The sequence below is a fragment of the Oryctolagus cuniculus genome, chromosome 5 (assembly GCF_964237555.1).
Source record: "Oryctolagus cuniculus chromosome 5, mOryCun1.1, whole genome shotgun sequence".
NCBI lineage: Eukaryota > Metazoa > Chordata > Mammalia > Lagomorpha > Leporidae > Oryctolagus > Oryctolagus cuniculus.
In genome coordinates, this window is record NC_091436.1 from 85,167,159 (window position 1) to 85,188,450 (window position 21,292).

At 40.7% G+C, this 21,292-nt stretch overlaps 2 protein-coding genes across 11 annotated transcripts in view; both read right to left on the bottom strand.

Moving 5' to 3' along the window:
- Nucleotides 1-892: 892 nt before the first annotated feature.
- C5H6orf163 (chromosome 5 C6orf163 homolog) lies at nucleotides 893-14,457 on the bottom strand. Its single transcript, XM_002714466.5, has 5 exons — nucleotides 12,459-14,457; nucleotides 10,962-11,056; nucleotides 8,539-8,646; nucleotides 6,388-6,590; nucleotides 893-1,399 (listed from the first exon to the last, which is right to left on the bottom strand). The coding sequence occupies exons 1-5, from the start codon at nucleotides 12,604-12,606 to the stop codon at nucleotides 949-951; spliced, it is 1,005 nt and encodes a 334-aa protein (XP_002714512.1). The 5' UTR covers nucleotides 12,607-14,457; the 3' UTR covers nucleotides 893-948.
- The window catches only part of SMIM8 (small integral membrane protein 8), a 29,221-nt gene continuing 22,383 nt past the window's right edge, over nucleotides 14,455-21,292 (bottom strand). For 5 of the 10 annotated variants that reach the window (XM_051854494.2, XM_070073805.1, XM_070073806.1 and 2 more), the window contains one exon: nucleotides 14,455-16,045. In XM_051854494.2, the coding sequence (XP_051710454.2) occupies nucleotides 15,806-16,045 (240 nt within the window). In that variant the 3' untranslated portion in view covers nucleotides 14,455-15,805. Of the gene's footprint in view, nucleotides 16,046-19,383; nucleotides 19,889-21,292 lie in introns of those variants that run through there. The other 5 variants (XR_011388627.1, XR_011388628.1, XR_011388629.1 and 2 more) reach the window with 1 other exon arrangement.

The following is a 21,292-nucleotide window of genomic DNA, read 5'->3' on the forward strand; positions in this document are numbered from 1 at the left end:
GGCCTGATCTCCAAAGACACATTTCTCCTCCACAAGTGGAAATTGTAAATGGGCCCCACGTTGTGGCACAGTGTGTTAAACTGCTGCCTACATCCCATATGGCTGCTAGCTCCAGTCCTGGCTGCTCCATTTTCCATCCAACTCTCTGCTAATGTGCCTGAGAAAGCAGTGGAAGATGGCCCAAGCGCTTGGGCCCCTACCACCCCTGTGGGAGACCTAGATGAAGCCCCTGGGCCCTGACTTCAGCCTGATGCACTCCAGGCCATTGGGACCATTTGTGGGATGGACCAGCAGATGGAAAATCTCTCTCTCCATCTCTACCTCTCTCTCTATAACTCTGCCTTTCAAATAAATTAATAAATAATAAATACTTTTTAAAATGAGTCTTCTTGAATTGTTTGATATGGAAGTCTCAGAATTTAAATTTTCTTTGAATGAATTCACGGATAATTCTTCTTTTCTACAGTGCTACTGCAGTTCATCAAATAATAATAATCTCTCTACTAGAAGCTAGCATACCGCTGCACAATGGAAAAACAATCTAAGAACAGGTCCCTCTGTTTTCAATGCAACACATTCCAAAAGAGTTATGTGTCTGATATAAAAATGAATAATGCCAGACACAGAGAGTGTTCCTCCAAGAAACCTTTTAGTTAGTTTGATTCCTCTCAAGTTTTTCTCTCCTCAGTTAGTGCTCACTGTGACCTGGAGAAGTGGTCCGAGACTCAAGAGTAAAGCTAAGTCTAACCTGTGGGTTGTGAAGCTTTCTACCTTCTGGCTGAAGGCCAGCCAATAGATTGATATAAAGAAATACTTGCTTTTGAAGATTTTGGTTTTCCATAAAAATGCTTACAGCCCAATAGTTCCCTGAATAAGACTGAGGATCAATAAATGGCTTTTGAGTAAATTTATTTAGTCTTTGGAATGATGTCTTTTTGTAGTGATATTTCAATTTGAAGACTTATAATTAAGTACTGTTTCATCCTCCTTAATAATAAGGTTGGAAGGTGTTTTCTTTCTTTCTGGCATTATAAAATCAGCCTGTCCTGGTGAAAGCTTAGGAAAAGTATAGTTGATGTATTTTTGAAATGCTGCCCTGGTTTCCTGTAATTCTTCCTCCAGAAAATCCTTCCAGTTTGTCATGATTCCCAGTTGTTTCACTATGGACAGCAGCTCCCCCTGGGTGTTAACCAGTTTACCCATGACGTTGCCAAGCACGGCCTTATGTGTTTTCTCTGCTTCTTGTAGCACTTCCTGGGCCTCTTCTTGCTTCTTCCTGTGAACCAGGCCATAGAAGATGTTCAGTTCATGTTCTTTTGCCTTAATCAATTGGGCCATGTTTGTCTTCTGATCATTGAGAACTGACACACCACTATTCACAAGTTCCTCCATGGCCTTGCTGCAAAAAATAATATGAATGTATAAGTTAGAAGGATTAGCTGCTAACCAAATGATTTTTTCTTTAACCACAAATGGATGAGAACTCATTACAGTGTAGAGGTGAGCCACTACCCTGAGACAGACTGCTATAGATGCGCTTTTGGACTGTGTTCACTCTTAACAGTCAAACCTATTTTTCAGAGCAGGGAGGCTCCCCACTGACTTCCCTGCTGTGGGCTAGAGGGAGCCACTAATCTACTGTGAACCTGCAACTTTAGAGACCTCTGTTTATCTTGGCCAGAAAAAATATGAATATATCGGGCTTAAAAATAAACAGGGTCATTCCTAAAGTAAGTATTTCTTTATATCAATTCATTTGCTTACCTTCAGCCAGAGGGTAGAAAGCTTCATACTCATAGATTACACTTAGTTTTAATCTTGAGTCTAGGGCCACCCTTGAGAGCCATTGCTGAATGACCCACAGATCTCTGTTTATAACGTAAGGAGTTGTATCTAGTTCATGTGCCAAGCAGGTTGGTGAGCTGTGCACATTACCAACCCCTCAAAAACAATTCTCTGAAGTCATTTATGACTATGCCCTTTTTACCATGAGGGCACTGAAGCTCAGAGGGGGTAAGCAACTGTCTGCATTTGCTTAATAAGTCAAAGTGGTGAACATAGCACCACAAGTCCAAAACAAAGGTTCTTAGCCGGTGATTCGTTTCCAGCAGAGTTCTGTAACATCTAAAGGACCTCTAAAGATTTGAGAATTTTATAAATCTGCAAATATTGGATTCAAATTTTAAAGCTGTTAATAAAAAATCTCCCCTCTGCCTCCCAGTCTAATATAGCTGTTCCAAGATTCACTACCTGCAATATCTTCTAAATCCCATTTCCCAAGGTGCAATTCTCATTTTCTCCTGATTCTTCCACCTTGACTTCCAAACCTGAGACTTCTCCAGTCTTGAAGTAAACATCTTTTTTTTTTTTTGACAGGCAGAGTGGACAGTGAGAGAGAGAGACAGAGAGAGAAAGGTCTTCCTTTTGCCGTTGGTTCACCCTCCAATGGCCGCCGCGGCCGGCGCGCTGTAGCCGGCGCACCACGCTGATCCGAAGGCAGGAGCCAGGTGTTTCTCCTGGTCTCCCATGGGGTGCAGGGCCCAAGCACTTGGGCCATCCTCCACTGCACTCCCTGGCCACAGCAGAGAGCTGGCCTGGAAGAGGGGCAACCGGGACAGAATCCGGCGCCCCGACCAGGACTAGAACCCGGTGTGCCGGTGCCACTAGGTGGAGGATTAGCCTAGTGAGCCACGGCGCCAGCCGAAGTAAACATCTTCTGTCCTTAGCATCTCCAGCTACTACGCTGTTTCTCCTCTCTCTTTTCCCATTGACTAGGTGATATCCATTACTGATAGCAGGATTAGTGCTTATGGAGCACTTACTGTGTCTCAGGGACCATGCTATAGTATACTATATATTATACTATCTTATTTAATTTTCACAATAACCCTTTAAGGCTGGTACTATTTTATTTTTTATCTATTATTATTCTCATGTAATAGGGTAGGAAATTGAGGCTTAGAGAGATTAGGTTATTCAATGTCACACAAGTGAGCAAGTGGGAGCGTCTTTGCTCTTCAACCTGATGAGAGGTCATTACATATTTTCTGTCAGAAAGGGACACAATGAAAATAATGTTTTAGAATTGTTATTCTGGTAACAGTATATAAACTAAGTCTCAGTGAGGTGATGTAGAGAGACCAACTGGTATCATTTTATAGTATTCTGGAGATGCCATGATGTGGGGCTGAACTGCCCAAACCTATGACTGCTAGGATACAGGGCATCAAAACCCACTTTTTGCTTCTCAACCTGGGTCACAGGAGAGTGGAGGTGCTGTTAATAGAAGTGATGCTGTGCAAAGACCTGGCAGTGTTCAGGCACACCCAAGCTGAGGAGTTAGCCTGATGTTTTAGAAAACATTTGGGTGGTTGGGGACATTATAAAGATCACCAGCACCTCTGGGGTTTAGTTCAGAAAGAGCTCTAAGGGTGTTTCCTTGTTGCAGTCCCAAACACCAAAATAGGAAGCTCTGCTCTCCTCCCCTAGAGCTCTGCCACAAGCAAGACTGTTTCCTGGCAGGTTGGCCTGGCATTCTCCTTGCCCACACACAGGAGGTGTTCATCTGGAAGGTTCCACCGGAGCCATCTTCAGGTCAATCTGATCCAGTGACACATATCCTCATTGATCCTGCTCCCACTTTCAATGACAGTCCATTTTAAGCTAACATAGAATTTGCTCTTGCTAGAGGGGCCATACACACACATGCACACACACACACGCACACACACATATATAATCTCCAATGCCCATTCCAATATAAAGTGAACATCTATAAGCTTTCTGTAAACAGTGAGGTCCATCTTCCATCTCTATCTTTTTGGGGTTATGACTGGAAATTTTGAAATATATAGCATTTTTAAGGGTAATGCTAGCCAGAAGTATAATTGCTTTAAAAATAGTTACACTGTATATCCATATTGATAGGATTTGGTATGATCATAAAATTGCTTTTTCAAAAATAAAAAGTTACTTAATAGAAGTATAATCCAATATCTAACAAAATAGTCTTACTGGGCTGTGGAGTAAAAAATTGAGCAGGGAGAATCTATACTACCAGATGATTTGTCCTTTGCTTCCTTGCAGGGATGGGGAACCTTTTCTCTGCTAAGGGCCATGTGGGTATTTATAACATCATTTTCAGGCCGTACAAAATTATCATGTTAAAAATTTGCCTGCTATAGACTTGTTGCATTTTGAGTCCCACCTGTAGTTGCCTTGGCTGGGCCAGACCAAATGATTTTCTGAGCCGTTTACATTCCCCACCCCTGCTTTAGAGCCCCTTGCAGTCCACCTCCTCATTATTTTTGGGAAGCTGTTGAAATGGTACATGATATATTGCTCACAGGTTTAAAGAAAATTATCATTGTGTGTTCCTTCTCTTCTACTTAGTATGTGAATTTTTCACTTTCCTTAAATGTGTTGCTAACAGCACAGTTTTCAACCTTATTTCAATGTCTATCAACCAAAAATTTGATTCTTAGAACAGGAAAAACCAGTGCTTCATTTACCCCATAAGTAATTCCTAAATCATGAAGAGATTTGTTTCGGAAATTCATTTCTATATAGCGTTTGGAGCAATGTTGAACACAGCAGATTGTTTGCTTGGTTACCCCAATAAAGAATATGGGGATTCTATCAGAAGGAAATAAAGGTTCTTGCATGTATTGGGTGTTGAATAAAGAATACTTTTCATTGGGAATTACAGCATGACCACAAAAATTCCTGAGGGATCACTGTACTTATGCCTTGCCTTAGGCTAGAAAACAATTAGAACCTTTCCAAGCAGAGATGCTTATTATAAAAAATACTTTCGGAGCAGATTTAAGATGGCTGCATAGAGAAAAGATGTTCTGATTCTGATCAGGGGGAGATAGCAGAAGAAAAGCAGAGGAAGTATATTCCCCAGGGGGAGAGCTGAAGAGAAGTCTGCAGTTGTTAACTCAAGCAGCAAAGAACAAGGAATAAGTCATAAACTAGAGGTCAAGAATGGAGGTCTCAGGCTCAGTTCTGCCGCCACAGCTTGGTAATCTTGGGCAGGTCACTTAACATGTGAAGTTACAGTTTTCTCCTCTACCTGGTCTCCACTGAAGTGTATGTGTATGTTTATAAAATCTGATCTTTGGAAAAATCATTTGTAATTAGGAACACATATAGATTATTTTAATAGATGGTCTCTCTATTTAAATTATTTACTTATTTATTTGAGGGAAGAAAGAGGAGGGGAGAAAGAGACACACACACAATTCATGAGCTCACTCCAAAATTCATCAGTTCACTGCAACAGCCTGGGCTGGGCTAAAGCCAGGAGCTGGAAGCTGAGTACTCAATACAGGTCTCTCATGTGCGTGGCAGGAACGCAACTACTTGACCCACCCATCACCTTTGCCTCCCAGGGCCTGCGTAAGAAGGAAGCTGGGGGTCAGGAGCTGGAGTGGAGCAGGGCACCCGGGCACTCCAATGCAGGAGGGAAGGAAGAGGTGGGGAAGCAATGAATCAGCACTTGTAATTTTTGTTCTACACACAAATATTTCCCTAACATCTACTTCTTTTGTAACGTATAGTACTTTAACACATCCACAATAGTGTATGACCTCCAGGCTACAGAAATGCAAAGATTGATTCTATGTGTTACTGGGAAAATGTTGCTCCATCCCTCCCCTCGGCATCTCAAAACTGGTAATACAGAATGAAAAGCACAGTCTTTAGAAGAGTAGTTATCTCTTGAGGGGGAGGGACGGAGGTACGATTGAGGAAGAGCACAGGGGGATTGCAGAGTAAGAATTTTCTTTTCTTTTCTTTTCTTTTCTTTTCTTTTCTTTTCTTTTCTTTTCTTTCTCTCTTTCTTTCTCTCTCTCTCTCTCTTTCTCTCTTTTGACAGGCAGAGTTAGACAGTGAGAGACAGACAGAGAAAGGTCTTCCTTTTGCATTGGTTCACCCCCCAAATGGCCGCTACGGCCGGCACCCTGGGCTGGCATGCTGCGCTGATCTGAAGCCAGGAGACAGGTGCTTCCTCCTGGTCTCCCATGGGGTGCAGGGCCCAAGCACTTGGGCCATCCTCCACTGCCTTCTCGGGCCACAGCAGAGAGCTGGCCTGGAAGAGGAGCACCGGGACAGAATCTGGCGTGAGCCATGGCACCGGCCCAATTTTCAATTCCTTAGACTGAGTGGATAGGTCCTTTAGTATTTATGTTACTATTTGTCTTTAGCCACATACATACTCTACAGGATATTATATATCACTTTCTGTGTTTCATGTATTCCACAAGAAAAATGTTAAAACGCAAAAGCTGGACTGTATACCCCTGTGCGCCTTCCCCTTATTCCTTTCCCACACTGACTTTGACAGAGTAAGATACTGAATTGTAAATGTGATCTTTGGGATACCTTCTCTGAGCCTGGATTGCTTCCTGGGCGATCTGCCTTTCTTCATCCCTGGCTTTCCGCACAGCCTCCACCTTCTCCCGGTGGCACTCCATCATAATCCTTTGGATTCTGTGCACCATGCGCTGTTCCGCAGCCATGTGTTCTCTCTTCATTTCATCATCCATATTTACAAACACCTCTCTCTTGGTTTTAACTGCCATTTCCTTAAGTAACAGAAAAACTAGGTTTAGAACAGCATAGCATTTTTTTAAAAAAGGTTTATTTATTTACTTGGGAGGCAGAGTTACAGACAGAGAGAAGGAAAGACAGAGAGAGGGGTCTTCTATCTGCTGGTTCATTCCCCAGAATAGCTGCAATGGCCAGAACTGGGCCAATCCAAAGCCAAGAGCTTCTTCTGGGTCTCCCACATGGGTACAGGGGACCAAGCACTTGGGAAATCCTCCACTGCTTTTCCAGGCTATCAGCAGGGAGCTGGATAGGAAGTGGAACAGCCGGGACTCAAACCATTGCCCATGTGGGATGCCGGAGCTGCGGAAGGATACTTAACCTACTACACCACAGCACCAGCCTCAGACAGTTTGGAATTTAAAAACACACTCTAAAAACCTACTTAAATCATTTCACCTACCTATGGAATAACAAAAATGTGCCAACTATGTAACATAAATATGTGTGTGTATACACGTGTGCAATCCTGAAAGGGGATATGCAAAAAGAAAAATGGGTTAGAGGGATACAATTAAAGGTCCTTTTTTTTTTTTTTTATCATCCCAATAGTCTACCGTCAGATCATTATTACACATTACGAGAAATATGTAATACGATTGTAGCAAACATGAGAGGGCTGGGATCTTCATCCTAGGGGACTCATTGTGTAGTGGAAACCGGCAACCTAACTGTGCAACGAGCATTGTAACACATTTTCAAGAATGGAAGAGCAATTTTCAGCAGTTTCAAAACTTTCATTTAAAGGTAAATTTCTACATTTTGGAGAAGACATCAAAAGAATTTAAGTTACTGCACATAGTAAGTCAGTGGAAGAACAAGGAATGGAAACTAGGATTCCTGACTGCCTATTTATGGCTTCTTTACTAGAATCTTCAAGAGATTCATCAATTTATTTTAATTCCAGAAATCTGTACACACTTATAAGATAGTACAACAACATGCCTTCTTTTCTCCCTCCTTTTCTCTCTTACTTTCCTTCCCACCTTTCTTTTCTTCTGGCTGTGGCATTAGAGCAGGGTGCCACAGCCCCCTGCCAAGCTATGAGTTATGCCTTTAAACTGCCTGACTGGGAGAGTTCCAGGCATACAAGTGGAAGACACCAGAGTGACCAAGGTGTTAGGGGGACTGGCAGATCACTATCAGCTGATGGAGAAGTGTTTCAATACTTTAACTCTTAGTACTGCTGCACTGGGACACATCAGCTGAAAAGCAGGCCTGACAAAGACTTGCTCCACATTTTGAACTAAAACACGGCACGGGCAGGAAGCTGCTGCAGGCCACCCCTCAGAGACCACGCCACGCCTGGCTAAGCAGCGAGCATCCTGCTACCCTCCTGGAACTCAGGGTTGAGCTCTTTTATGTGCCAGTCTTCTCAGGGAAGGGACAGTCCATTTAATCTCACCTTGTACAGATTTAATATACAGCAGGTGCTCATCGCCAAAACAATGAATAAATGGGCCCGTATTCCCTGAGCTGTTTATCTGTGTTCCGACTCAAGCCACACCCTGGCTGACCTCCACCACTTTTCTCCAGCCTCGGAATAGTTATCATCACACTGCACCTTGTCCTGGCATGTCTCCTGATTAGCCAAAATGGGTGAATAATTCTGTAACTCTTTCCTTTGCGAAGATTTTGTAACCTAGGCACTGAACTAAGCAATGAATCCTGGGGTTCTCTGCCTGGGAAGTTAACTAGTTATCTAGAGGCATATGCTTGAACAGGTTACACATCAGAGTTACCCTTATCTTGTGGTTGCTGGTCCTGCAGGAAATACATGACAGACAACTTGGATATCCCTGGGAACCTCCAGGGTCTCCCAACCAACCTCTAAGAAACACTAACCAAGATTTTACAATTAATCTGTTTTGTTTTCATTCTCTTGTAAACTTAAGTAATTTATTTTTATTAACTTAAAAAAGAAACCTGTAAATCTTTTTGATGTTTCTCTTCCAAAATTTGAATTTCAAATTTATGTCTGTCATTTGCTTCTTCAAGTGCTTTCTCCACTGCTTGCTTCTGGAGTTCAATAGCCTTTGAAATAAAAAGATCATATATCTATTAATATATCAGTATGGACACAGGGTAACTGTCATTATTTGGGATGCTGGCAAATCTTCAAGTGTACTGAAGTTAGCACCCACCAAGGAGGGTCCCTAATTACTTGCTGCAATTCCTGTCTCAAATTTCCCATAGCAAACTGGCTGCCTTAGTCAACGGTATCCTAACACATTCTAGCCCTGGAATTCCAGCTCTTGCATGGCCATTCCAGGAATGAATGACAGAGCATCTTCGCTGTCTGTAGGTGGCTGCGCTCTTTCCTTCTTGGCACTTTACTGATTTCTTGCTTAACTGCTACCACAGTAATGTATTTTGTACAGAAAATCTAGCAAACAGGGATGTGGAGATGCACAGAGCCTGAAGAAGCTGAGGACCATCCCAGATCCCCTGTATCAGGGGTTCAGAAAGAAATTTTATTATCTTATTTGAAGGATTTTGCAGTTTTATTACTTTATTATAACCCTAGATAAACTTACATTCAAGCTGCAGAATATTCATAAAAGCATCCTATTGTATTAGAATGTATAATTGATGGCTCACATTGAATTTGAATTTATTATTGATAAAAATAGATGGCCACTAAGATTCTGATATATATTGCTCTTTGCATTGGAGTGATTTAGATGTCCAAAATATTTTCATACCAAGCCTCTGTTGGCATTAATGCCAAACAATTCTGGTACTGTGTGATGTGAAGTCTATTTTATGAAGAAACCAAGAAGAAATTCTGTTTAAGCAGTGACTTGTCCTGTTCTCCAGAAGTGTAGAAAGTAATTTATGTCATTCTACTGATGACTGGAAGAAGTGGTAGCTTCAAGCTGAGGCTCTGCCAATCTGCACAGCAGACTCCTAGAATGACTTTCATAGTAAATAACACTCTGACCTCAGAATCAACCCACAAGGCCTCCTGGTCGGGCTGAAAGGCCTGCGAGAGCATCTCAGGCATGGAAAGACAAGACTCTGCGGGGCAAAAAAAAAAAAAAAACAACAACCTTCACGGAGGATCTCTGCAAGACCTCAGAGGAAAGGAAGGGTCATCAAAGAAGGAGACGCTCTTCTCTGAAGGGAGAGAACATCCTCTTTGCTTATGGCCGTGTCCAAATAACGATGGAGTCTATGGTCACAAAAGGCCTTCACAGCCCTCGCAGCTCACAACAAGAGCCTCGGATGATCACTGATGTCATAAAAAAAGAGTGTTAATTGTTAAAGGAACAACAGTAGTCAATGTGTACTTGCTCCCCAGGTAGGACCTCTGTCCCTATTGAATTGCAATGTGAGAATCGACAGCAAATTCTCTCCCCAAACTGTTCTTTATATGTTGTGTGTGAGCAAATTGTTGAACTCTATGATTAGCATAGAGATGGTCCTCTATATATAAAGTCATACTAAAAATGATCAATAATGAAGAGGGAGATGGGAGAGGGAATGGGAGGTGGGAAGGGAGCGGGATGGGGGATATGAGGGAAAGAACCAGTGTATTCCTAAAGTTGTATTTATGTAAAAATGCATTAAATAAATAAATAAATAAAAAGATTGAGGCTTTGCTTCAGCTCTATGTTTTGGATCCCTCTGTGAGCCCAACATTCAAATCGTCCCTCAGGCACTCAGCAGTCATGTGGACAAGATAGCAAGCATTTTAGAGAGGAGATGAAAGGGAGACTAGGACATAATGAAGCAACTGGAGAAAAACAGTCACTTAGTTCAAAGATATTATGCACTACACAAATGGATCATCACTTATATTTTAAATGTCAGGCCCTAATGAGTCATTTTCAACATAGACATCCTATTTGTTTTAGTTGCAATCAAATGAGAATAAAGGAAGCAGTAGTTATCCATACAAAGAAGGCAATTTAGAAGGAAGCTCTGAATGATGCCTACTTCTTACTACTCACCTACTATGTGCTGAGCACATTATTTCATTGAGCTCTTTCAAGTGATAGAATTGGCACTGCAATTATTCCTCTTTACAAATAAAGAAGCCAAGACAGAGATTGAAAAACTTGCTCAAGGACCAACTACTAACTAGGATTCAAAGTCAGTTCTGTCTGATGATGGAATCTCTGCCTTGACCACTATGCTAAACAGTCTTCAAAAGTTCATAGAAAATGTGTATTATGAAAAAATGATGCAAGGACTTCAAAGCTATTTTGCATCAAACTCAGTTTATCTTTTGATTACATTTTCCACAAACTTTTTGAAGGATCTTCGTATTATTATTTTTTGGGCAAATCGAAAAAGTAAAAGAACTGTGAGGAAGTATTTTAGGTCAATTTCCAACTTTTTACCTGATTCCATACATCTGCTTCAGCTTTTGCAATACGTTCTTTGATAGTAGCCTCTTGAGATTGCTCTTCTTTATTCAGAATACTTTCCCCAATATCTGTGTATTAGAAGACAAATGATCATTCATCTTCAGACAGTTGGCTTTCCTTTCCACCATTACCTAGTTACTTAAGAGGATTATCTGGGAGAGAGATCCTTTAAAAAGATGTCAATATTTTCTTTAGAGAACCATCAAAAGGCTAAGTTTCCTCCTAACTGATGAGGCGGGAACTACAGTACTGTCAGGCCAGGACAGAGTAAGTCACTTCAGCCCACAAAGTAGGCAACTAGAGAAGTGAAATAAATGCCCTGTATTTTGTACACACAAAGTAGAAAAGTGTCTGAATATTTAAGGGACAAGAGAATATCACATCCATATAGCTCCTCTCTCATAACTCCTATCTGAGTTCTGATGCTACCCCCATCAGGGGAGTAGAAACCAAATAAATGCCGTTTAAAAATTGCATCATGCCTTTGTTTAGTGTACACACTAAATCCATCAAGTTTTCATGGGTTTAATTGTTTCAACTATGGGCTTAACTAAAGTGTAGTAGCTAATTATTTATCTGGAAAATATCTAATTCGATTTCCAAATAATAATATTTTCATAGTAATACCCTCTCTACCCAAACAAGGAAATAATTATCTAGCCAGGTGAGAGGAACACATCTCTACTGTCTACCTTCTTATACTTTCAGAAATCAGAGATGCAATCATTAGTTAATAGAAGAGGGGATCAGGGAGGCATTTAGGTAAACACCTCAAGGCTCAAAATCAGATGAAAAACTCTAATGTGCATAAAAGAGAGAAGGAAGTCAGTAGTTACAATCAGTCTGCCTTTGTATTAAATATATATGTATCTGCAAATATTCTCTTATTATTTATATGTATCTACTTTTATGTCACCAGCTACTTATTAAGAGTTTGCTTCTTTCACCCACTTATTAGGGCATTATTGAGACGTGTTTCTTCTTGCACACATATGGCAGGTACAAAAGTGCTGGCAAGGGCAAAAAGAACTCAAACTACTACCATGTGTAGGCTTTTATAATAGGTATAAATATGAGGATACTTCAGAAAGTTTGTAGAAGGGAATCAAAAGGTAAGTTTATTTTGGTGGATGAAACTTTGAGATCCTTGCATATTTCTTTCATAATTGATATTTTCCACGAACTTTTTGAAGACCCATTGTATGTCATTAAAGCCACCATAATAACCTTCAAGGTAGGCATTAATACTGTCATTTACATATGAAGAAACAGATTGAGAGTTAAATATCTGCCCAGCGCACACAACAGGGACAAGGAGATGAATTCCAACCCACATTCTTTTCATGCCAAACAGACACCCTTGTAGGATAAGCAATTTTGAACAGGAAAAGCTGATAACAGTCCATGTAACAGTAAGAATGACATACAATACTATGGAACATTAGAACAAAGAAAACAACCATCACTTACCCAGGATATCTCTGTGAGTGTAAAAGCGTGTCTTAAATGGCTTGTATTCGTGGATCCGTTTGAAGGTTTCTCCAAAAGGGGCTGGTGGAATTAGTTTATTACAAACAGCGCAGCAGACAAAGTGTGTGTGATTTGGATTTCTGATCATAGCTAACTTTCAGATGACTTCTGCTATTTACTGTTAAAATAATTTTGAGATCAGAAAAAGTAGCTTTAAGAGAAGCTAGAAGTATGATAAAGCTGGAAGAAGGTCAGGATTTTTAGCAGAATGCTAGAGGACAGTAAGGATTGAATGATTTGCCATGATGCGCTCGTGGTTATGTGCCTTATGTTAAAGAATGTTGCTGAAAACCTCTGCCATCGAAGATACAGGCACTAGATTGAGCAAGATTTACCCAGTGGCTCCCTCTCAGACTCTGGCATTAACTTGTTAACTTACTTGGCAACTGTTGCTAGGTAAAATAAGCTTTGCTCATAAAAGCAACTTGAAATAATGACCAAAGGGAGCATGATGCAGCCATTCATTTTCCTGGTATTTTCTGTATGAGTTTCCTATTGCAGCTGTAACAAATTAACATAAACTTTGTGACTGAAACACAACACACATTTAATCTCTTGCATTTCTCAAGGTCAGAAGCCTAAAAATGAATCTCTTGGTGCCAAAATCAAAATGTTAACAGGGCTGGTTACTTCTGGAGTGTTTAGGGGACAACCTGTATCCCTGCCTTTCCCAGTTTCCCAATGGGCTCACAGCCTTGAAGCCTCCAGCTTTCCCTTCTGTGTTTCCAAGCAATCATCCCTTCCTCTGATCTCTGCCTCACTCTATGGACCTCTGGGCCACACCAGTCTCATCAGAATAATCCAGGATAATCTTCCCAACTCAAAATCCTCAACTTCATCACATCTGCAAAGTCCTATATTCTCAGGCTCCAGAGTTAGGATTTGGGAATCTTTGCAGGGGAGGGGAGTATAAATCAGCCTATCACACTTTTCTTTTAATAGATGATTTTTAAAAATTTATTTATTTATTTGAAAGAGTTACAAAGAGAGACGAGAGGCAGAGAGGGAGAGAAAGAGAGAAAGAGAGAAAGAGAGAAAGAGAGAGAGAGAGAGAGGTCTTCCATCTGCTGGTTCACTCCCCAGTTGGCTACAACAGCCAGAGCTGTGCTGATCTGAAGCCAGGAGCCAGGAGCTTCTTCCGGGTCTCCCACGCAAGTGCAGGGGCCCAAGGACTTGGGCCATCTTCTATTGCTTTCCCAGGCCATAGCAGAGAGCTGGATTGGAAGTGGAGCAGCCTGGTCTCAAACTGGCACCCATATGGGATGCCAGCGCTTCAGGCCAGGGTGTTAACCCGCTGTGCCACAGCACCAGTCCCTGGATTTTTTTTCCTCACATAATTATTTAAGACCAGCAATGGAGGTAGTTTCTTAATTTTTCATATTATGTATAAATGTGATGTTTTGGTGCCGTAGCAATAAAATTGGGAAATATGGTATCTTAAGAGAAAAAATACTTCTAACAAGTTAGCATTCAAAATTACTAAGCCTGGGGCCAGCGCTGTGGTGTAGTGGGTAAAGCCAGCACCTGCAGTGCTGGAATCCCTTATGGGTGCCAGTTTGAGTCCCAGCAACTCCACTCCTGATCCAGGTCTCTGCTATGGCCTGGGAAAGCCGTGGAGGATGGCCCAAGTCTTTGGGCCCCTGCACCGGCATGGGAGACCCAGAAGTTGTTCCTGGCTCCTGGCTTTGGATTGGTACAGTTCCAGCGGTTGCAGCCATTTGGGGAGTGAATCAGAAGAAGGAAGATCGATCTCTCTCTCTCTCTCTCTCTGCCTCTCCTTTGCTCTCTGTGTAACTCTGCCTTTCAAATGAATAAATAAATCTTAAAAAAATTACTACGCCTGTTTTTAAGTCACATTGTTCCTATGATTTTAACAGCCTTAGAGATTCTACAAATCACAAACACCATGCAAATGATTACAAATGACTAATTTTGTTTAAAAAATATTTATTTTATTTATTTGAAAAACAGAGTTACAGAGAGAGGTAGAGCCAGAGAGAGAGGTCTTCCATTCACTGGTTCATTCCCCAGATGACTGCAACAGCCAGACCTGAGCTAATCTGAAGCCAGGAGCCAGGAGCTTCTTCCAGGTCTCCTGCATGGGTGCAGGGGTCCAAGGACTTGGGCCATCTTCTACTGCTTTCCCAGGCTATAACAGATAGCTGGATTGGAAGTGGAACAGCCCAGTCTCGAACTGGTGCCCATGTGAGATGCCAGTGCTGCAGAGCCAGGGCTTTAAGCCATTATACCACAGCCCCCCAGCCCCAAAATGAATGATTTTTTTAAAAAAATTGCTTATCAATTCATATATAGCATCTACCTGGCAATACTCATTTTATAATTAATCAATGAAATTAATTTCAGCAGAACTCCCACACAGCCCTATGCTAAGTGTGCCACAAGTTAAATATAACTTCTTTATGAATCACATTTTAAAAAAGATTTATTTATTTGAAAGGTAGGGTTGTTGAGAGAGAGAGAAAGAGAGAGAGAGAGAGAGAGGTATCTTCCATCCGTTGGTTCACTCCCTAAATGGCTGCAACAGCTGGAGCTTGGCCGATCTGAAGCCAGGAGCCAGGAGTTTCCTCTAGGTCTCTCACAGGTGCATTAGTAGGGAGCTGGATTGGAAGTAGAGCAGCCAGGACTCAAACTGGCACCCATATGAGATGCCAGTACTGCAGGCAGCAGCTTTATCTGCTATGCCACAGCGCTGGCCCCTATGAATGACATTTGAATTGATTCATATATCTTAATGACTGGCTAAAAACTTCAAATAACTCTATCAAAAGGTGCCAGATTAACAAGCAGAGTTAGGCATAGGTGTTTGGCCTCTGCAGATCATATCTGCGTGCCTGGATTAGACTGCCAGCCTCGGCTCCTGATTCCAGCTTGCAGCTAATGCAGATCCTGGGAGGCAATGGTGCTGACTCAAGTAGTCAGGTTCCTGCCACCCATGTGGGAGATCTGGATTCAGATTTATGGCTCCCAGCTTTGGATCCCCAGCTGTTCTGTACATATGGGGAGTGAATTAGCAGATGGGAGCTTGCTCTGTCTCTGACTTTCAAAAAAAAAAAAAGTTTTTAAAAGAAAGCGGTTAATTGACACTGGAAGAGAGGCAAAAGAGAAAATGAATTAATACTGAGAACTGAAACTACTGAATCCACAGTTAACTATATGGATTGGGAACTGAGGCCTCCCATGTTATGACCCTCTGACCTGTTTCTGCCAATTCTTACTTAACAGGTAGGGTAACCAACTAGTTTTGATTTGCTTGGGCCTGATCCTGCTTAGAAACTGTAAATTCTGGACCAGGAGTTTGGCCTAGAAGTTAATTTGCCAGTTAAGACACCACAACTCACAAAAAAGTACATGGGTTTGATTCTCTGCTCCAGCTCCTGACTCCAGCCTCCTGCTAATGAGGATCTATGGGAGGCAGTGATGACAACTGAAGTGATTGGGCTCTTGTCATCCAAGTGGGAGATGTAGATTGAGGTTCTTGGCTTTGGCTTGGCCCAGCCCGCAGGCATCTGGGGAATGAACCAGCAGAGAGAAGATTTCTATCTCTGTTTATCTTGGTACCTTTCAAATAAAAATTTAAAAAATTTTAAAAAGCTGTTAGACGCACTTGGTAAAGTGATAAGTATAAATACACAACTGATCAAAAAAAGATAGGGTATGTGTTGATGAGATTTCACAAATAAGACCAGTGTAAGCAAATAATGAAGGATAGAATTAAAAGGGAGAGAATGATCCTGAGGGGGAAACAGGACACACAGCAGACTCATAGAATGGCAGCACTCCTGCCTCAGAATCAACCCTTGGGACATTCGGATCTGGCTAAAAGGTCCATGAGAGTCTCACAGGTGGCAAAAAAACAATCTAAATGAAAGATCCTGGTGAACAAGACCCCAGCAGAAGGAACAGGCGATCAAGGAGAGAGGCGCCTTTCTCTGAAGGGAGGAAGGAACCTCCACTGTGATATGGCCTTGACTAAACAAGTTCAGAGTCGGGGAACTCAAGGGGCTTCCATAGCCTAGACAGCTCATAGCAAGAGTCTTGGGTGATTGCTGACGTCATAAATAAGAGTGCCAATTGTTAATCAACAACGGGAGTCACTGGGTACAGGCTCCCCATGTAGGATCTCTGTCCTTAATGTGTTCTACTATGAAACTTAAACAACACTACTAGTCGAACAATACCTATACCTTGTGTGGTTGTGTGAGTGCAGCCTGTTGAAATCCTTGCTTAGTATATACTAAGTTGATCTTCAGTATATGAAGGTAATTGAAAATGAAACTCGATGAAGGGCGGGATGGGAGAGGGAGTGGGAGAGGGGAGGGCCACGGGAGGGAGGGAGGTTGGGGGGGAAGCCACAACAATACAAAAGTTGCACTTTGTAAATTCACATTTATTAAATAAAAAAAAAACTATATAACAAACAAAAAAAAGAACTTAATACTTTACCCTTTTAGTATTTTTTATGTTCTACTTAAAACTATTGGTTGAACTCTGTAATTAATACACAATTACTCTTAGGTGTTTAATTAATGCTATAACTAGTATTTTACACTTTGTGTTTCTGTGTGGGTGCAAACTGTTGAAATCTTTACTTAATATATGCTAAATTGGAGCCGGCGCCGTGGCTCAATAGGCTAATCCTCCACCTTGCGGCGCCGGCACACCGGGTTCTAGTCCCGGTTGGGGCGCCGGATTCTGTCCCGGTTGCCCCTCTTCCAGGCCAGCTCTCTGCTATGGCCAGGGAGTGCAGTGGAGGATGGCCCAGGTGCTTGGGCCCTGCACCCCATGGGAGACCAGGAAAAGCACCTGGCTCCTGGCTCCTGCCAGGATCAGCGCGGTGCGCCGGCTGCAGCGGCGGCCATTGGAGGGTGAACCAGCGGCAAAGGAAGACCTTTCTCTCTCTGTCTCTCTCTCTCACTGTCCACTCTGCCTGTAAAAAAAAAAAAAAAAAAAAAAAAATATATATGCTAAATTGATCTTCTGTATATAAAGATAATTGAAAATTAATCTTGATGTGAATGGAAGGGGAGAGGAAGTGGGAGAGGGGAGTGTTGTGGGCGGGAGGGAAGTTATGGGGGCGGGGGAAGCTATTGTAATCCATAAGCTGTACTTCAGAAATTTATGTTCATTAAATAAAATAAAAAAAAAAGCTGTTAGAAAAAGTCAAATTTCCATTCTTCATAAAGTTCCCTGCTTTGCTAATTTGTTATTTTTCAGCATGCAAAAGAGCTTAAGCAGCATACTTTTTTTTTTCCTTTCATCTTTACAAGTAGAAAAGAGCAGGGGTCATTGGCTTTCCTAGAAGCCATAAGGAGGAGGTATAGTATGCTGAAGAGATACCTAGACTTCAGAGAAAGGAGACCCAGATTCCAGTCCAGTCCTGACTCAGAATCACAGTGATCTTGGACAAATCTTTTTTTTTTTTTTTAACCATTCTCAGACCACTTGGACAGGTTTAGACTGGGCAAGTCTGTTGTTCAAACTCCTGTGATTATTTCAAAGCTGTTTTATTTTGGTAGTTATGCCTTCATTCATTAGAGTACTGAAAACATCACCACGGAGCCAGCCAGCCTTGACACAGATTTCAGAGATGAGATTCCTAGTAAGCCTCAATCACAATGATCTGGAGAATGAGGTAAACATTTAGAAACCAAACAAGTCCAGGGGCCAGTGTTGTCGCATAGTGGGTAAAGCTGCCTCTATATAGCCGGTGATTCGAGTTCCATTTGCTCCATTTCGATCCAGGCTGGCCACCCATGCGGGGGACTTGGATGAAGCACCTGGCTGTTGTGGCCATCTAGAGAGTGAACTAGCAGATAGAAAATCTCTACCTCTCTCTCTCTCTCTCAGTAATGCTGACTTTCAAAATAAATAAATAAATCCAAAAAAAAAAAAAAAAAAAGGCAAGAAATGAAGCAAGTCCAGAACCCTTGTCAGAGTTATGTAAGATAAATTATTTGAAGTAAACCCAGGACAAAAAGGATATCTATTTCTTACTTGTTGAGTACTTATCATCTTTAAATACTTGTAAAAACATTTAGTCTGTTTATAACTGTTTATAACATCACTGTAACATTAATTTACAAAAACTAAAAAGGGTGATGATATTTAACCTTTGGCAAGTAAAAACATTATGAAACCTCAGTATAATATACTTTTTAAAGAAAAACTGCAATTACTTTGGGATATTCTCTCACTTAATATTTATTTGGGTAGCTAAGTGGAGGTATCTTTCCAATTCAAATAAAAATGGCTGAAATGGAAACCAAAATATATGAACCATTCATGGCTCTGTAAAATCTATTTGTCAGCAGTAAGCATTTGGGACAGTGGCTGGGTCACTGAATGGGTCACAGAATGCCCACATCCTGTATCAGAGTGTCTGGTTTGAGTCCTACCTATTCTGCTGCTGATCCAGCTTCCTGCTAATGTGCACCTTGGGAGGAAGCAGATGATGGCTCAAGCACCTGGGTCCCTGCTACCCATGAGGAAGACCCAGAATGAGTCCCAGGTTCCTGGTTTCAATCTGGCCCAGCCCTAGCTGTTGTGGGCTTTTGGAAGTAAACCAAAAGAAGAAAGAAGACCAAAGATCTCTCTCCATGTTTTTATCCCTGCATCTTTGCATTTCAAATTAAAAAATTGTCAAAGCCAACCTACTTTTCATTTCTCATACTTTACTGTTGACTTCAGGCTTTATAACTATTATTTCTTTCTTTTTTTTTTTTTAACAAATATAGGTTTTATGCCAGATAGAAAAGAACATTTTCCTTTGCAAAAAACAAAACAAAACTTTCCTAACAGTTGTAAAGGCATGGTTCATCTTAAAATATTGAAAACAGCACGCAACTTTTACAGAATTGGGTACTTTTATTATATATAACATAATATTATATTATATATAACATATTATTATATATAACATAATAATGAACAAAAATTACTTCCATTCTCATGACACTTTTATAGGATGATTTAATAAAAGAAAAATACTAAGATGTTCTTTCTGTGGAAAAAGAATGAGATAACAGTGGCAGCTTGGAAGGACAAAATTTATTACAGTGGTCTAGTTGTAACTGCTATCTTCTCTCATTAGCATATTCTAGAAAAGGTATCATGATACTGTGTACTCTAAGGTCTTTAAATCAAAGATTTTAGAGCTCTCAATAATGCTCCGTCAGCAGTAAGCAGCACTATTAATCCCATTTAGATGTCTTCCTCCTCATATAACTGTGTCCTTCACTATCAATAGCTTCATAGAGATTGTTTTTGTTCTCTTGTGTTGCATGTAGATAACCAATGTAAGCCACGCAAAGCGAGAGGGTTACCAATCCAAAAGCCATTACAGGTTTGTTCTGTCAAGGAAAAAATTATAAAGCCTCGTTAAAACTAATAATTGAGATCTAAATATCTATTTCCCTCTTGACATGCCACATTTTTATTACCGCACTAGCATCCCTATAGCAACACTGCAATTAGGATCATTTATTCAGTTCTTCAGCCAACTCACTCAACTCCAATTTAGAAATTAAAAAAGATCTGCCTGTCCTCTTCACTCCTTCTCTTTATAGCCTAGGCATCTCAGACCTCCACCTTCAGGAAGGAGACAACTGTGGGAGGAGTGAGGCATGGAAATTGAACAGGAGTGTGACATGGAGAAGTTGCTTTTTTGGGCCTAAACCTCCCCATTTGCAAATGTCCAATTAGTTCATTTTATTAGGAAGTAAAAAATGAAGTAAACATGTTATTATTCTTACCCAAGTTATAGGTAACTGGTAAAAACTCTTTCATTTACAACATATATTAGGCACAGCAATAATGACCATGTATACATTATCCTCTGGGAACCTCATCTATTACTTCAAGAAATTTATGGATTCGAACAGGTATTTATGCTGCTATAATAATCTTAATTTACTGCTGGAAAATCTAAGACCTTCAGAGGCAAAGTGATGGAGCTTTGAATTTAAAAAAATTAAATACAGGAAAGATGTTCACAACTGTGTGGTTTTTCTAGCACACTTTGTGACTCAGACCTTCCTGTTTTGCAAGTTCATACTCAACAAACTAACCTTTCTTAGGCCAGTGTAAATACATAGCAGTAGTACAAATAGTATTTTCTGCTCTGTCACCATATATGCTGTATTACAGGAGTACCCCCTTACCCATAGAAGATACATTCCAAGACCCCTGGTCCACGCCTGAAATCATGGATAGTACTGAACCTTATATTTGTTATTATGTCTTTTCCCATATGAAAATAACCTACAATAAAGTTTATCTATTACCCATCCACTGGTTCACTTCCCAAATGGTCCCAGTGGTTTTAGATTCCAAGTTACCCAAAGCCAACCACAATCTGAAAATGTTAATACATGTCTTGAATATTTCTAGATGCCATGTTCATATAATTTTTATTACAGTATTTTGTTAAAATTGTTCTATTGTTAGTTGTTAATCTCTGCCTCTGCCTCTCTGTAACTCTCCTTTCAAATAAAATAAATAAATCTTAAAAAAACACACATTAATAAAAAAGCAACTATTAGCCATTATAATACTCAATGTTCCTAAAATATTTTGTTTTCTATGTATTTGTATGTGAAACAATATTGAAAGTTTTCCTTCCACTTGCTTTTATTCAGAGAGGTCTTATAAATCAACATAAAATTTCCACAATGAAATAAAACATTACAGGAAATAAGAACTCTCTATTTCTGAAAGCCTGCTTAAACATAAAGTCTTATCTCGGATGTATTTCT

Bases quoted from the DNA above. Each gene is read 5' to 3' on its own strand.
- C5H6orf163 (XM_002714466.5), bottom strand. From the start codon at position 12,606: ATGATCAGAAATCCAAATCACACACACTTTGTCTGCTGCGCTGTTTGT. The intron at 8,647-10,961 runs GTAAAAAGTTGG...TTTATTTCAAAG, and splicing joins AAGCAGATGTATGGAATCAG to GCTATTGAACTCCAGAAGCA. The intron at 6,591-8,538 runs GTTTCTTTTTTA...CTGTTACTTAAG, and splicing joins AACATCAAAAAGATTTACAG to GAAATGGCAGTTAAAACCAA.